Here is a 17,945-nt window from a genome sequence, read left to right as displayed (position 1 = left end):
TCGACATCTTTAAGAGTTCTAAACAAACGTCTGTCCTCCTCCAGAAAATCTTATGTACGCAAATGCGCGTTGCAACTTCTTATCTGGTGCGTGTCTTTTTATTTTGACAGCGTAAGCGCACCTGCGGGCCACTTGTGTGCAGTCCTGGTAATAACCTTACAGCATAAGGGTCACCTGCTCAACCGAGTGAGCAGGTGGAGGAGTTCCATACGCTTTGATTTAAAATACCTGCTAAACAGAATGTGAATAGAGAGCCTTACCTGATACCCAACATACTAACGCTATGCATGATAGCCATGTGCTCTAGTCAGGTTTCAAGTGTCTCCTTTGGGTTCCAATCCACAGGCTGCTTGGGGGTTTCCTGTGTGGGACTGCATGTTCTCTCCGTGTCTGTGTGGGTTCTCTCTGGGTACTCCAGATTCCTCCCACAGTCTGTGTTAGTATAACTGGTGATTCTAATTTGGCTGCAGATGTCAAACTAAGCATGAATGTGGCTGCGTCTCTCTCTGTTAAGCCTTTGTTATACTCCACCTGTTACTGTACTCTGTTATAGCTGGGATACGCTCAAGCACTGATAAGTGGAAAAGATGATGGACAGATGGACTGTGTATGTTCTTTGTTTAGTGCATATTAAAAGTACATTGTCAGTTTGTCAGAAAGTAACAGTCATGTTGATACCACAACTGCTCAAAAAATTAAGAGAACACTTGATCATCACAGTAAAACATTCAATTAAACTTAAGTGATCTTTCCAGTTAGGAAGGATTATTCAAATCAAGTCAGTTCAGTTCAATTCAGCTTTATTTATGGAGCCCCAAATGACAACAACATTCAAAGTGCTTTATAGCCCCTTTTCCATTAGTACTCAATCGGATAAACTCGACTCGGACTGACTGGTTTTCCATTACAATCAAGTATCACCTAATGTGCATGGTCGTCATAGTAACACGGCCGAGCGTTCTATGACGCAATTAGTATGTGAAATAAACAAAGGTGGACATTGAGACAACGATGTACCTGCTGCTCGTTCTGTGGCTTCTTGTCATACTTGGGGACCACAGTGTTGTTGTTTTTTTAAAAAGCCATTTCACTTATTGCTGGGTTTCAAAAAGCGCAGTTTTGATTTTCATGAATGATAAGCTGGCTCACTGAGTGACTACACTGACCAGCCAATCGGTGGCATGCAGTCTAACAACGTTGCATTTTAATACCTGCTAAGATCGCCTGGAACTCTGGCCAAGCAGGTACTATGATCTAATGGAGAACCTAGAAAACTGTGGCTAGTCGACCCGAGTAGGTACTAATGCAAAAGGGGCTCTATGAGCAAGCGCTTGGTGATAGCGGAAAGGAAAAACTCATTTTAACAGGAAGGAACTTTAGCAGAACAAGGCTTGGGGAGAGGCAGCCATCTGTCATGACTGGTGGATTGTGAGGGGAGGAAGGCAGGGAAAAACCCCAAAACAAAACAAAAAACACAAGCTGTGGACAAGAGCCAAAGATTGATAATACTACTACTAATAATACTAAAACCATTGTAACTCTAAATAAACTGCTTTAGAGCAAATAAAAGTGACAACAGGTGCCCTGGAGGGTCAACAACAAGAGAACCCCCAAAAAGGGAAAGATTTTTACAGCTGGTGGCCACAGACAATTCCTCTTTCCTTATCCCCCAGTTTTTTTTCCCAAGTGTATCTGAGAGAACACAATTTATACTAGACTATATAAATAAAAACAGAAACAAAGCTGCCATTGTGACATGAGATACCTTTAATAACCCAGAAGAAGAGATTCTTGCTGAACAAATACAAACGATCTTAAATACTCAGATATATTTATAGTGTTGGAAAAACAATAAATAACCAAAAAGCATCAAACATTTCCTAAATGCAATTACTGAATCTTCCAACAGCTGTTTACATTATTTACTTCATAAACAAAAATATATTATACAATTGCAACCTGCAGAAAAACCTGTTTTGTTGTGGTTGCTGTAGCTTTCTGTATCAATCAATCAAGCAATCAATCATCTGCTGGACAAAGAAAAATTTAAAATATAATATAGAATTACCAATTATCATTGAAGGTGTACCAATTGATAATGTGAGTGAAAACAAATTTTTGGGAGACGTAATTGATAACAAAATTTCATGGAAACTCCACGTCAGACACATAAAAACCAAAATTTCCAGAAGCCTCGCAGTTTTGAACAAAGTGAAACCATACCTTGATAAAGATGCACTTCGTACTCTGTACTGTACCCTGGTTCTTCCATATCTTACATATTGTGTGGAAGTGTGGGGAAATACATATAAAAATACAACTAATCCATTAGTCACAGTACAGAAACGAGCACTGCGTATTATTCACAAGGCTGGTTATCTAGATCATACTCACAAATTCTTTCTTCAGGCAAAGTTACTTAAATTCCAGGATCTGGTTAATTACAATAAATCCATAATTTTGTATAACGCTTTTACTAAACTTCTACCGGCAAATTTACAAACTAGATTTGAAATTCGAGAAAAGGTTTATAATGTGAGAGGCTTTGGAGAATTCAAATTACCTTGAACTCGAACAACCCGTAAAGGTTTTTGTGTGTCTGTATGTTGTGTGAAAATCTGGAACAGTCTGAGTTTACAATTGAAACAATGCAAAAATATTCATAGATTTAAATTCCTCTACAAACAGTTGGTCTGGTCACAGTATACTCAATGATGGTTTTTAGTGTGCTCTGTAATGTCTGTTCTCTTACCATTGCTGGTATGGATTCCAAGAGAAAAAAATAAATAAATAAATAAAGAAGAGTGTGCGTATGTGTATATATATATATACGTGCATGTGTGTGTAGATATATATGTATGTATATGTATGTGTGTTTGTTACTTGTAATTATTACTGCCTGTTACCTGTGGTAATGCAATTTATAATTTATATATTCTGTATTCAGTTATGAAGGCTCTAATTGTTGTTTGCGAGCTGCCGTTGAGATGCTCTTATGTGCCCGGGGCTGTTGATGGGTCTGTATGCAATGATGGGCGTAGCTGCGGGAAGTTTATTGTTTTTTGTTGATGAGTGAGTATAGGGGTGGGATTTAATAAGTTTTCTTCGTCCCACTCCTTTTTCAGGCAATTTTTGTTTTTTGTTTTGTGCATTTTATGTTCAATATAGGTATTGTTGTGCCTGAAAATGAACAAATAAATGAATGAAAATGAAATGAATTTTCAGCAGCAGACTGTCACACATTTGGTGTACTAGTGAATTTCTTTGTTACCAGGATGCCGTAAGTGTCATGGTCCTGGGTCAAGCGACCCAGTGTTTGAGTTTATGTATCTTTTGTATTTATTTTGTGCCTTAGCTTAGTGCACCTAGTTAATTTCTAGATTACTGTGTAGTCCTGTTTCTTAGTTATGTCATCTCCCCTGTACTAAGTTTCCCTGGTTCATGTGTCATGTCTGTGTGGTTATGTTTGGTTCCTTGTCTAGTCTGTCATGCGTGTTAGGCCTGTTAAGTTGTGTTGTCGTGTCTAAGTCTGCATGTTTCCTGTTTTATTTTGAAAAGGGTCTTGTGTTCTGTGTTCATGTGGTTAGTTTTACTCTTGCCTGTGCATCATTATGTTTATCCTAGTCAGCTGTTTCCTCATGTGTCTCCACTTCCCCTAATCACCTCATGTGTGTATTTAAGTCCTCTGTTTTCTGAATGTCATTGTCGGGTCGTCTGTTATCTCCACCATAGTCATTGTCATAGTCATAGAACTTCATACTATTTGTTTCTTAGTGTTTTTTAGTTTGCTTAGGGTTCCTTGTTTAACCCCTGCAATCATCCAAATAAAGGATCGCTTTCTGTTAAACCTGCAACTCCTCGTCCACATCTGCTTTTGGGTCCTGTTTCAAAAAACACACCGGCGCACCCCACCGTGACAGTATGAGGCACTGAGTCAATGTAAATGACACTGTCATGAAACATTTATTGGTGGTTTTTGACTTTCATGAGATTTAGTGACAGTAAGACCTGCCTTATAAACTAATTTTACTGAACACGCCTGACTTTTAGTGGGTTTTTTGTGATGTTTTGACAGTAATATACTTTTAACAGTTGATCTATGCTGGGTTTTGATAGCAATCAAATAATTTTCCCTTGCCTTCAAATTAACTGTCACGATCCTGGATCTTTTGACCCAGCGTTTTGAGTTTTAGTTTATGTTTAAGCCCTTCAGATTTTCTAAGTTCATTTTTTTTATCATGCCTAGGTTGTTCTAGTTCTTTGTTATTAGATTCCCCTTATGTCTTCCACCCTTGTCAAGTCTCCCTTCCCCTTCATGTGTTTCATGTCTGTGTCTTACGTTTTCAAGTTCAGGTTGTTATGTCTGCGTCTTATGTTTCCTGTTTTATTTTGAAGAGGTCTGGTGTTCCTGTGTTCATCGTGTTTAGTTTTACTCTTCCACTGTGACATCATTATGTTCATGTGTGTCAGCTGTCCCCCGTGTGTTCCCACTTCTCTCATTAGCCTCCTGTGTGTATTTAGTCTGTGCGTTCTCATTCAGTCTTGGTCGGATCGTCTGTGTTGTTCCCATGCCATGCGTTCAGGTTTTCATATATATATTAGGGGTGCAACGATACTCGTATCGATATTGAACTGTTCGATACAGTGCTTTCGGTTCGGTACGCATATGTATCGAAAAATACAAAATTTTTAATTTATTTTATCAACTTTCCTTCTGACGATGCTGTCTGTGTTGAGCGCTCAGTGGATCTGCGCTCGACAGTGCAGCCTAGGCGGAGTGGTCGAACGCAGATTCACTGAGCGCAGGGCAAGCTAGCGAGACAGAAGTTAAGCTCTCCTTGCAACATGGCAAATTGAACCTCCCCCACCCTCATTCAGATCTGGCGTTTGGAACTATTTTGGTTTTCATGTGACGCATGACCCTGAAGGTAAGCGCGTCATGGACTAAAGTAAAACAGTGTGTTGGATGTGCCACGCAATGCTCAATTACATGGGTGGGAACTAGTGTGTTAGCATAGTTAGCTCGTTAACGTGTTGGCCGTCCAGCCCCACGCACGAAGTGATCCGCAGTAGCTCGTTAACGGAGATTTGCCGTGTTGTGGCATTAACGTCATTTCAGATTAACGCTGACAGCACTAGTGGGAGCACAACGAATATGACTGCACATTTACGCCGACATCATCCTAGTGCAAAGAAAAGTGGAAGAAGACAAAAACAACAAGCATGCATGCTACAAACTTTAGCCGAGTCATTTAGACAGCCGTTAGCGCATGATTCTCCTTATGGGGACCTGATATGTTTAATATGCTGCTGAGAATATAGCCCAGAAGAAGCGTATAGTATAGCTTTTATTTTGGAAAGAGCCATTTCTCTGTAATAAACTCTCTTTTCCAAAGATGAGTGATTCCTCAATCAGATAACAGGGCTCGCAAAATCGCTAGCCCGACGTCCCGGGGCTAGCGATTTTTCCAGTCGGGCTACCAAAATCTATCTCTGCCCTGCCTGTCGGGCTATCATAGGAAGGAAAAATATATGCCAATTGTAACCAAACTTACGAATTATTATTATTAATGACCGAACTCCCACTAGCCAGTATCAGAAGATCTAGAATCGGCAGGAGCCCAAGGTATAAACACCAATAAGGAGAGACCACACCACAATAGACTGTTCACAAATTTGTTATATTTGACACACAGCAGCTGCAACAATGTAATGAAAGCAATAAAATAAAATACAAAATATTTCCCCCAAAATACCAAACTAAATAAAAGTGCGCGCATACAGCTTTCTCTGAATCAATTATATAAGTGGATAATGTCTGGTAACTGATGGATCGTTGGGGCCCGTTCAGTTTGTTTAATGTTTGTCCTACCACACTCCGATGAAGGAAGAAAGTTCGTAGTCCTGCAGGTATCTGAAGCTTCAATGGGAACGAAACTTTGGCTTCAATAAAACCTCGGCAAATCCTATTCAATTTTGGGTTGGCTCGGCATCCAGTTAACTGGAACTGTGGAATCGCTGCTCCTCGATGGGGCTTGCTTCAGACTGGGTCCGTCTGTCGAGTCATCCTTTTACCAGATAACAAAAAAACCTGACCTATAAACAGGTCACAGGTCCATATAGTCACATACACCGTTGTGAAACAGCCACACTTACTTAAAACATTCAAAATGAACAATAAGTATTAGTGTAACTCTATATCTTAATTCAGCTAGCTCTGTTGTACAACAAAATTATATCACTGCAGCATCATATCCTCTTAGGTGAGCTATAATTTTATCAACCTGACAGGCTGACAATGTTCACAAAAACACAGCTTCTAGAGTTAACACTGTAGCTGCAGTCAGCAACTCACAGTAGCTCAGACTTGTACATTATAACCAACTCAAAGAACACAACTGAAAATCTGAGAATCGGCGTACAATTGAATTAAATTGTTACACATAAAACTGATTAGCACCATTTCTTTCGTTTTCGTTTCTTTTCTTTCTTTTTTTTTCCCTTAAACGTAATATGATTGCAGTCACTAGCCATTTCACACACAGAAACAGTCAATTCTGCTAGCGTGAGCGCTAGCTGTTAGCTTAGCCGTCCCGTTAAGTCTGCCCTTTTATCCTTAACAAATTAGATTTTCCCCACTTTTCGTACTCACCGTTGACAGGGTGACACTCTGAACGACCAAAACAACTGCAGCAGTCTTGCTTTTAACTCCTAGCGATTCGACTTTGGGAACATTAGTTTCTCTGGCACATGGCATTGTATGAACAGGAACGAAATGGCAACACAGGAAATCATGTGATCAAGGTCAACAGCAAGGGTCACTGGGAGCTCATTGCTGATTGGCCAAGTTAAATGACAACAGATAATCTTATTTGTCCACATCTTCCTTTAAACATAAAAGAAAGAAGAAATGACTAAATTGTTTACATCATACACGAAAAAAACTACTTTCCACTGCTCTTTTTTTCTAGCTGGGCTACACAATGCTTTTGCATTGTTTTGGAAATGTAGCTGGGTAATTATGTCATTGGCATCGGTGAGCCACTGTCAATATGTGACATTGAATTTGCGCTTGTTTTTTGCTTTCACTTTGCAATCGCGCGAACTGTGTATAGAGAGCGACAGTACTGATTGGTGAGTGACGATCATTTCCTCTGACATCGTCTTATCAATCGTTAGCTTACTATGCAAACATGACAAGTGAAATCTCCCGCAGCAAGCTTAAACATGTGAGAGGTTGATCGCGCAGAGAATCACTGAGCGTTATGTGAGTGCGTGTGTAAAAGCAGCAGGATATATATTTTAGTTCTGCTGAGCCAAATAAGGCAGGTCAGGGTGAAGAAGTGACAGCCAAAGAAAAGCTTACCACAAAACGGAAAAGTTATGACAAATCAGACTATAAGGCAAAAAGAAAGTGCAGCTTTATGGTTTCATGGACAAAATTTCTGTGGCTGCAATATGACGAGCTAAATAACCAGGGCTGCACATAAGTGGTCCGCAGGTGCGCATTCGCTGTCAAAATAAAAAACGCGCACAAGATAAGAAGTTGCAACGCGTGTTTGCGTACATAAGATTTTCTGGAGGACAGACATTTGTTTAGAACTCTTAGAGATGTCGAAGAAGCAAGCTCCTTTAAGCAGTTACTTTGGTTTTCCCTCACCTCCAAAGAAATGTCAGAAGGAGTCCGAACCACAAAAGAAGCACGTATTCTCGGTAAAGTGGTTGCAGGAGGTGAGCTGGCTTCAAACAAATGATGAACGCACAGAGATGTGGTGCAGAATGTGCCATGAAAATTGCACTCTAGCGGACAAAAACAGTGCCTTTTATATGGACGCAATGTTTTTGTTTCCTTTACAATATTGTACTTTAATGTATAATATTGTAAAGGAAACAAAACAGGAAACAAAACATCAATCAAAAAATTGCTCTCTTTTTTTATTCGGGCTACTTAAATTTATTTTGGGCTATCAAAAACGGAAGAGTCCCTGCCCGAAGGGCTACCAGGGATTTTGAAATTTTGCGAGCCCTGAGATATAGTTATTTTTTTTATTACTTTTTTGTTTCAGCAACATTAAATTTAAAAACTGTACTTTTGAGTTAAAATATATATTTATAATTTTAATAAATGACAAATTAAAAAGGCATGAACATTTTTTTTGTATTGAAAAAATATCGAACCGTGACACCAAAGTATTGAACCGAACTGTGAATTTTGTGTATCGTTGCACCCCTAATATATATATATATATATATACACACATCATCATTGCCATGTTTAGAGTTTTGTTTGTTTTTCTGTTTGCCAGGGTTTTTCATGCTTCCTTTCTAGTTTACCCAGTTTAGGTTATTGCTTAGTTTGCATTGTTTGCTCTTTTATTTTGTACTGTTCTGTCTGCCTTAATAAACAGCTCATCAGTTAAGTTTGAGTTTTACAATGTCTGCACCTGGGTCCACTCTTCACACTCCACGCAGTTTGCCTCGGCAAACTGTGACATTAACTTCAAATCATTTTCATATCAGCCAGAACAATGTCCCTGTATTTGTGCTCCAGGTCACCCATAAACTCCAGGTGGTTGGTAAAACTGAAGCCCTGGATTGGCTCTTCCTGCAGGTAGAAAAGAAGAAATTTAGAGTTAGAGTCAATCTTTGAGCATTTATCCTGGTTGATGGGTCCTCGATCAAGGCATCCAAGTAGTGACCTTAGCACGACCTTAGGAGCAGTATGCGTCACGTGATAATTGTGTGCAAGACCTGTCAGCGGTGTAGAGTTCACACTGAACGCATTTGGAGCCTTGCTACGTGCTGCTAAACCAGGTGTTGTGCCAAGGTAGGCATCTCCGAAAAGTTTGTTCCCCCTGCACCGCGAGCATTTGTTGGGCACAGAGTGCAGATCCAGTTTACTCCGCTTCCATTACAGACAATTAGATGTGGAAGTAGTGATGTTTTAGTTTTGTGAAAAAGGTAAAAATGAGTGTGTTACATTACCATTCAGTTTGAGGGTTACAACAGAATATTATATATTTATTGTTCTCAAGTGGTATCGGACAGGATTATTTGAACAAACAAAGGACACTTTGCCTGATAATTATTTTTATCCTCCTCTAACTTTACTATATAAAGAGCTAAAACCTCCAACGTTTCAGGAGTAGTTAGTCGTTGTAAGAAGTGTTTCTGAACTAAAAATCAAGAATGTGGGATACTGTTTGTCTGTGATTCAGAGAGCCTAGCGTGTACGCAGGGGGGAAGAATTATGTCGGGGATACCGATAATCTAAACAGTTTCGTGGTTCGAAGAAAAAAAAACTATGAAAAACACTTTTTTTCATACTTGTGTTAAGTCTTGTATAGAAATGACACAAAATTCAGTCTCAGGTTAAATGTGATAGAAACAGCTTACACTGACATCCATCTTTATAAAAGTGTTGTGAAACCATGTTTGCATTTATTTACACTGCTTTCCACTCTGGATGTCTATTTATGTTAAGCTTTAAGTATAAAAGGGTCCATTCTACAACCTGTTTTTTTTTTTTTTTTTTTTAGTTTTGTGCTGATATTGCCCTTCTTTTTTCAGAACCAAAGACTTTTTGAAATCTTCATAAACTTGCATTTTAAACTATTTTTGGAATATTACTTTAAATATTTAAACTTTTAGCAGAACTTTAAATCTAAATAAAAAGAGCAGTATTGCTGAACTGCAAAATATTTTGGGTGCAGTGTAAAGTGTAATAGGATGGCTTTAGTGTTTTTTTTTTTTTTAATTGTAGTATGAACTTTTCAAAATGCAGCAAGATATTTAAAAAAAAAAACAGGTTTTTTTTTTTATTATAAAAAGACTATATCGGATTCATATCAGTATCTGCAGATATACAAATTTATGATATCGGTATTGGTATCGGACATAAAAAAGTGGTATCGTGCCATCTCTAGTTATTACACACATGTGTGGGCATAACTACTTGATGACCTGAGGGGTCGTCTTAGGTTAAAGATACCAAACAGGTCAGAGATGTACTGTGAGGGAGAAAACCACTGAGATCTTTATAAACTAATAGAATGATTTTAAAACTAATTCTATATATAAACCTGAAAGCTAACAAAGTGACTTTTATACTGGGTTAAAGTAGTGTCACTGTCCAAGAATGTTGACGAGGTTTCTGACTTGGCATTGACAGTGACCCTGGGGGATTCATGGGTGGTGAGTGCTCACAGCAATGAACGATGGAGGGATGGACCAGCATGCAGCAGGTCAGGTCACATTCCTGACCTGTTACGGCTTCTTATAGCTTGGAAACTGCAGAATCTTCCTCTGATAAAATGTTTTTTTGATCAATCTGACATAAGGTTTTATGCTCGTGCTTGCAAATGTATACAAGCGAGTGGTCAGACAGTGATCCCAATGAAGGAGGAATCTGAGAAGAACAAGGACAAGACCTTGGGAGGGACAGCAGGACAATTAATTTAAGATGTACTTTTATGAGTGGAATGGTTGATCTTTTTGACTGCTCATTGTACTGTACATTTACTGTGTGTCGTCTGACACCCTCAACATGAAATGTGCGCTCTATTGCAGGTTATGGACAGATTTAAAAGTGTCCAAAAATCACACTTAATTGCTCATTAGAGTTAACTGACTGTTATATAGGCAGTAGTTAACGAACGAATGAGAAAGCAATCTTCAGACGGCCTTTGTCTCTTGCTAGTGGAATATATCGCCAGAGTACCACTTTAAAGTACAAACGAGGCAATCAAAAGTTTTAAAGTACTTTCTAAAGAGCAGACTGTTGTCTTATAATTGCCATCAGTTGACTTGTTTAAAAAAAAACTGCAGTTAATATTGTTTTAAAGACACAAAAGTCTGTGTCCTAAGAGGTGCAGTTAGACAGTGTTTTGGAGGCAGAAGGTTGTTTGCTTTATCGTCATTCACTTTGTTAGGACATGAGGTGTGGATAATTTGATATAACCTTTTCATTAAAATGTTTTACATTCAATCTGTTTCAAAGTCAGCGGAAATCAAATCTCTGGCAATCGAATGCTGCACCGCGCCAGTAAACAACATGCTTGCTCGGTGTTCAGGTAATGAGGTTTTACGTGTTGGAAAAGCGAAACAAACAGGGTTGCATAGATATCTTAATAACTACGACCATCCCCACCACCCCACACACACACACACACACACACACACACACACACACACACACACACACACACACACACACACACACACACACACACACACACACACAACAGAATGTAAATTAACAAGCTGCAATATCTTAACTAGAGAGACGTGTATTAGACCAGACAACAGAACATTTATTTGGCTCATTTGTTCAGTCAGGATTTTAATTTCAGCTGCTATAATTGCTGCCTGAGCTTAAGTATGCATCTGTGATGGCAACACCCGACCCCATGGGCAATGCAAACACTGCAACTGTGGCTGTGAGTGGCATCATCAATTAGCAGCCTGAGGAAACCTGCACCCAGAAGACAATCTGCATTCAGAATAACACACACAAAGAGCAAAAGTCTAAGTTCCCAACCTTTCAGTATCCAGGCTGGGAACTTAAAAAGAAAAAAAGCACTTTTAAATGACTTCTGGAACTGCTCAGCACTCTCTTAATTCTCTCTTATTTTTGTAGGTAAAAACACATTCAGTGACTGCAAACATGGGTTAAGACTGCACACTAATTCTCAATCATTTATTTATCATACTGATGAGGATGTAAACAAACTTTCTCCAATCTTCTCTGTGTTTACAGAGAACTGTAAATAGCTCACTATAGAGACAGTGGTGAGTAAGTAGTACTGCAATTTAAGAGAGTAAATTTAATAATGTTATAATGTGCCATTGCTTGAGATGTTCCAATACAAATTTTTGGCCAAGAGCTGGATGTGGCATTCAAAGTTCATTTAGATAATACTTTAGAATAAGTGTGCTAATAAGTGCTTATATGCAATTTAGGATGATGACTTTAAAGACTTGCTTCTAAAAGGACCCTGGTTTGACTGTCACCCTCTGTAAGGTGTTTGTGTTTATTGCTTTATTGTGTAGCGGTTAACAATAGGAGGAAAAGAGCAGCATAATTTTTACGTAACCAAAGTTCTTTTCTTTTGTATCCATCATCTACTACTCTGCAAATCACCTTGGGCTCACCTCAGGCTTCTTCAGAGTCATTTTGTGACCCTTAATAACCATCTACTAAAACAGTCTGTATAACATTTAGGATCCGATGTCTTTTATGAAGTAATATTATTGTGATTGTAGAAATGCCACCGAGTACTGAAGTGCAAAGAAGAGAAAGAGATTAAGAACAAATGGAGCAATACATTTCTATAATTTAAAAGGAGAAAATAAAGTGACTTCAGAGGAGTGACTGTTCAGAGGGGAGTAAGTACCGCCAGGAAGAAATGAGTTTTCAGTCTGATGAAGGACCCTGCTTCTGTGATTATTCCAGGAAGCATTGCATTTCTGTCTGAGAAAGCTTTAAAAGAACAATAAAGGCTTGCTGTGATTACATCTTCTTTAGATTTACAGGTCACAAAACAAGACATAAATGATAAGTCTGCAGTACCAGCTATATTATTTTAAATCTATTATATCCATGTTTTGTTACTGTGGATGCACACAGACAGGAGGTATATGGTTTTGAACAGTGAACAGTGAAATGAGTCCTAAAGAATCATCTAAACTGAAGCTATTTGGCTTGTTCATTTATTGTAATGACAAACAACCACTGACACAGCAGTATTTGTGTTTTGATATTTTAAGAACAGTGAATAATGAACAAGAAAGGTAAATACTTTATTGATGCTCACTTTCTATTTTGACTAAAAAGGGTTGCACAGAATATAGTTGCTATGCCAGTGTTCAGAGCTGTTAAGTGGATACTTTCATGATTAACAGGCAATATGAGCTGCTTAATGTTCCACATAATCTTAATGGTTTATTAACCGTTTGCACTTATGAGATCATTAGGTAGGATAATTAATGTAATAATTACCAAAGATTTCTATATTTTCTTAATCTTGCACTGATGTGATGAATTGATGTTAATATTCAATGTGAGTTTGGATATGCACAGAAGGTGAAATTAACAGGAATGCATTGCAGTGCACACACAGTTTTATTGCTTAGTTTAAAAAATAGAAGCATTTCAGCTGGTTGCTCTCAAAGTAAGGCTGATGTAGTTTTGATTGGAGGGCGGTATCAAATGACGTTTACTCTTTAAAGGTCTTTTATTCTGTGACACAGTCACATCTCTGTGAGATTCTTTGTAGCTCATTTTATTTCTGATTGGCCATCGCAAATAGATGCTTTTGACGAGTTCTTCTGGGTGTTTTCTCTGGATTTTAGTGTTGCTTTTACCCCCAAACTTTAATATAAAATACCCGACTAAGTGATTGGATTTCATAAGGAATTGTGAGAACTGAAAGAAAAATAGTCCAGCTGAAAAAAAAAATCATTTTTAAAAAGAAATGGATCCAAGCAACATCAAACACCTGCTGGCTGAAGAAGCTACATACTGCTACTTAATTTAGCAGGCTGCTACCTACTTGTTTAACAACAACCCATATGGAAAAGATATATATAAATCTTATAAAGTTTGTATCTGTCTTGTGTGAAACTTGTATGAAAAGCATATAAGAGTGAAAACAGATGTAAGATCCCTTGAAAAATTATATAATGAAACTTAATGAAACATAAAAGACCTTTAAAGAGTAAACGTCATTTGATACCGCCCATCCATGGGATGTGATTACTCATGAAAGTGGCCACTTTCATGAGTAATCACATATAAGTTTTTACTATTTTATTATTGAATGGGTTGCATTGTTGTATTTTGTCATGTTTCTCAGGTCTTTGTCTGAATTTCTACGAACATTATTGCTAAGGATTGTCTTATTGCATTGGAGTCACACTGGGTTAAATATGTACACTTGGGTTTTAAGGGGTATTTATTATTTTCTTCTTTTTTTTGGGTTGTATGGAAGCCCCAAACGCAATTTCATTGTTCTTGACAATGACAATAAATAAATAAATACTAAATACTAAATAAGTTTTTACTATTTCTTTTCCATATGGGAAGACTAGCTGACACGAGCCAGAATAATCCTGATCAGGAAGGATCCCCACAAGACAAACTGAAGTGCTTGGAAATATATGAAGTGGCCCAATAACTTTTTTCAGGAAGAGGACTGAATATTTGTGGTTGAATGGTAGTAAAGCTATCAAGCTGATCAAGACTAAATAGGTGGAGTTATCGAAAATACAAAATAACTACAAGTGTCTAAGTGTCCCACAGTCCAAAGGGAATCATGGTGAAGATGCAAGAAGGTCCCCTAATAGCCAAACATATTCAGTAGGTAAGACGGGTGCTGAGAATCCAGTTAACTGTATGAATAAAACATAAGCCCTACTGGTTGGAATGATAACCTGGCCACAGGGGGAGACAGACACTGAGGTCGAGACATGAAAACAACTCTCAATGCACAAAGATTTCCACCCAAAGTCTAGCACCCTGAGGGTTGGAAAATGAGAGTTGAGAATTAGTGAGTGTCAGAGCACAAACGAGGGGAAACCATGAATATTTCAGGATGATTGCCCCATAAGATGAGTTGCTAGAGACAGATGTACCATGGGATGTACAATCAACAGATTGAAGAGGTGGTTGAGGTTTGGTTCTAGATTTGGACTGAAATTACCTGTTGCATGTATTTGTGGACTACTTTGAGTATTTTGAACAGACTGCCTCTCTAGAGAGCAGCTGCACACCCCCCGAAATTTAGGCTTTGGGTTGTCAGGTTGCATATAAACACATCCATCTATATTTCCTCTCTTCTTTTCTCTTGTCTGTGCACAGTCTAAGTAGAGAAGCCCAGCTCATCTTCTACCCAACCCCCTCTTCCAGCTCATCTGAGGGAACACTCAGGGGTTCCCAGGGCAGCTGAAAGACATATCTTTCCAACATGTCCAGGTTATCCCAGGGCCTCCTACTGGTAGGACAACTTATCCAGGAGGCACCTAGAAGGCATGCCAGTCTGATGCCCAACCACCTGGATGACCAAAACCCTCACCTCATCTCTGAAGGAGAAGCCAGCCAGCCTTTAGAGAAGCTTATTTTAACTGGGATCTCAGCCGGGATACTTAAAAATGTACTTTGGACGCAATTTGTCCCTGACCTGGACACAATTTGTCACTCTTTGCATTGACAGGTGTCTTGAAATTGTATGCAGTATAAAATAAATGCAAATGCATAATAAAACAGGAGGGAAACCTAAAATGTAGGAGAAGCAGGTTCATGAGTAGGCAACATGAAAATACTACTGTGAGGCAAAAAAGCCATCACAAAAAAATGGCTTTCTTCAGAGAGCCCAACTATGAACATGTGGATGAACATCACATTGGACATTTACAGAATGGAGAAAATGACAGCAGATGTGAACTACAAGAGGGACCTGTTTGTATCACGATGGAAGAAATGGATGGACTATATTAGAAAACGCAGGCCAGTTTTTGCTTATAATTTTGACTTTGTTAACTACTAGAAGACTAGAGGAAATATTAGTTATATTAAGGGAAACAAAAACACACTCCCTATATTTATTTATTTATTTCTTTTTCCTTTTTTTTTCCTTATGTATTTTTTATTTATGTTGTTTGTTGTTTCCTGTTTTGCTTCTTTTTCTTTTCTTCTTCTTCTTTCATTCTTATTGTATGGATATTTCAGTTGTTTGAATATAGAAAAAAAGAAAAAAATATATGTACTGAAAGATAGCTGAAGTTGATGGCATTGTATAGTGATTCTAAAATGTCAATAAAAAAAAAAAGAAAATACTACTGTGGTCTGCACCAAAGTAAGACTGATATCACCAATAGATGTCAGCTGGCAGAAACATATTTCCCCAAATACCACACATATGAATGGGCAGTTTCATGTCGTCTCTGAGTCAGTGGCAAACAGTCTTTCTTTTTCTGTCTGCTTTTCCACTCACCACTTCAGCATCACTGCAGTTTAACTCTAGCCAGACAGAGCATTTGTAACAAGTCATTTGCCTCTTCAAATTTTAATTTAGATGAAATAAAGATACACCCCCTAGTGAGACAGGATGAGTGTAGAGGAGAGCAAGTGTGCGTGAATGTTTTAAAAATCCTCTAGTACCGCATCTGTCTGGGTGAAATACTCCCTTTACATTGTTCCCACAGAGAGAGTCAGAGGAAAAGAAGAAAGATAAAGCCGTTGGATGCAAACCAGCATGTCTAAAACTTTTAACAGTTCAGCTCAGGACAGGAATAGTAAATTTCTCTCTTACACACACACACACACACATACACAAACATGCAGAGACACAAACACACAGACTGTCTCAAAGCTCGCCTTTTGCAGCAGTATCTGATGCTACAGCTCATTAGAGGAACTTCCTCAGATAAAGCTTCCATAACTGATCTTTTATTCAGAAAAACTGTCAGCGGCAGCTCATGCCGGTGTTAACATCAGAGCTATAAGGCAGAGACAAGACGGATCAAAATGCTTAATGAGTAATGACGATGAGTACTTCATGTCAGTGCCCATGTTGCTTTGGATATTAGAAGTATCTCTGAGACCGTGACGTTAGACCTTTTGTGAAAGCTCTGCAATATAAAGTTCATCCAATCCACCATGCAGAATGCATTTTTAATGAACAGACTTTGTTTCAGTGAAATACAACACAGTGGGAGGATGTGTGAACATGTTCTAAAAGTGAAGTTTTTTTAAATGAATTATTTATTATATGTGAATCGGAAATGAATGATTACATTTGATGGACAACCTTTATAACACTTTACCAGATTCACAATGACAAAGGTATAAACTTACATTTGTATTCCTGTGTTGAAATATATGCGGTAGCCTACGCAGGTGGCTGACGTCATTGTAAGCATTTATAGTTTATGTTTGTCTACAGTGGCTGGTAGGGGAGTTTCTATGTCACTGTGTTGAGTTTGATGTCTACTTCAAACAATAGAGAATGAAACTGAGCTGACCGGGTTGGAGTTTGAGTTTATAAATGTTTAACAACAGTTACTTTTAGTGAAATTGTTGCAACACTGAAAAAAAAGAGAATATGTCAGAACCAATCAAGTAAAGACCGGATAGGGTAGAGTTACGAAAATGAGAAAACGGCATGTTGCTATGCTGGCAGTACTGCCTATTCGGTATGAATTAGGGGCAAGCCAGATACATTTGCGCCTCATTATATATTGCAGTTTCTTTCAAAGAAGCATTACCTTTACAAAAATCAATATCTTCCAGTCAAAGGTGGTGTGGCATGGTTAGCTGTGATGTATAGTTACATTTATGGCAAAGTGCACATCAGGCTATACTGTCACTGTCAATCACGATTAATGGATTGATCCATCCATCAGTGGATCCATCACTGGTCAGCCCCGGCAGAGTTGCCTAATTCCCAAAGGTCTGGAATGGGTCTGATTTACTGATGGAAATACGAACAAAGCGCTCACTACGGCACTGGAGGGACCACAGCGAGCTATAGATCCCAAATTGCCCACAGCGTTCTTCCTCCTGGATCTGAAGTTTGACTGATGGGTGGAATCATCTGTCCATAACCCGGACATAGACTTTGCCATGGAAACCAAGTGCTGAAGTCTGTGACTTAATGTTGGACTTGATGAGCCCAGCTCTGTTGGGGGTGGACATTAAAGATCTTTGCAGACTGGGGCCTGTGGAGGTCATTCCAAATGCAATCTCACTATATATTTGGATACTCGAAGCCTGTCTAGCAACCTTCCCTACCACCAGGGGATTAGCAGCTCTGCTCTTCTCTTCACCTGAGACATATGGCCACAGATCTAATGGTATGATTACAAAAACAAACCAGGGACCTGTCAAAGCTCTTTATTATGTTTGCTGAAAAAAGTGAAAAGATAACTTTGCATTCTTAAAAACC

The 17,945-nt window shown here is 38.5% G+C and overlaps 1 protein-coding gene across 5 annotated transcripts in view; it reads right to left on the bottom strand.

The window, feature by feature from the left end:
- Nucleotides 1-793: 793 nt before the first annotated feature.
- tbc1d32 (TBC1 domain family, member 32) overlaps nt 794-17,945 on the bottom strand; it is a 103,489-nt gene continuing 86,337 nt past the window's right edge. For all 5 annotated transcript variants that reach the window (XM_080881826.1, XM_080881829.1, XM_080881830.1 and 2 more), the window contains one exon: nt 794-8,605. In XM_080881826.1, the coding sequence (XP_080737952.1) occupies nt 8,501-8,605 (105 nt within the window). In that variant the 3' untranslated portion in view covers nt 794-8,500. The remainder of the gene's footprint in view (nt 8,606-17,945) is intronic.

The sequence above is a fragment of the Rhamphochromis sp. 'chilingali' genome (genome assembly GCF_963969265.1).
Source record: "Rhamphochromis sp. 'chilingali' genome assembly, chromosome: 5".
Classification (NCBI taxonomy): domain Eukaryota; kingdom Metazoa; phylum Chordata; class Actinopteri; order Cichliformes; family Cichlidae; genus Rhamphochromis; species Rhamphochromis sp. 'chilingali'.
The sequence above is the reverse complement of the archived record's forward strand: the minus strand, read 5'-3'. Positions and strand labels throughout refer to the sequence as shown.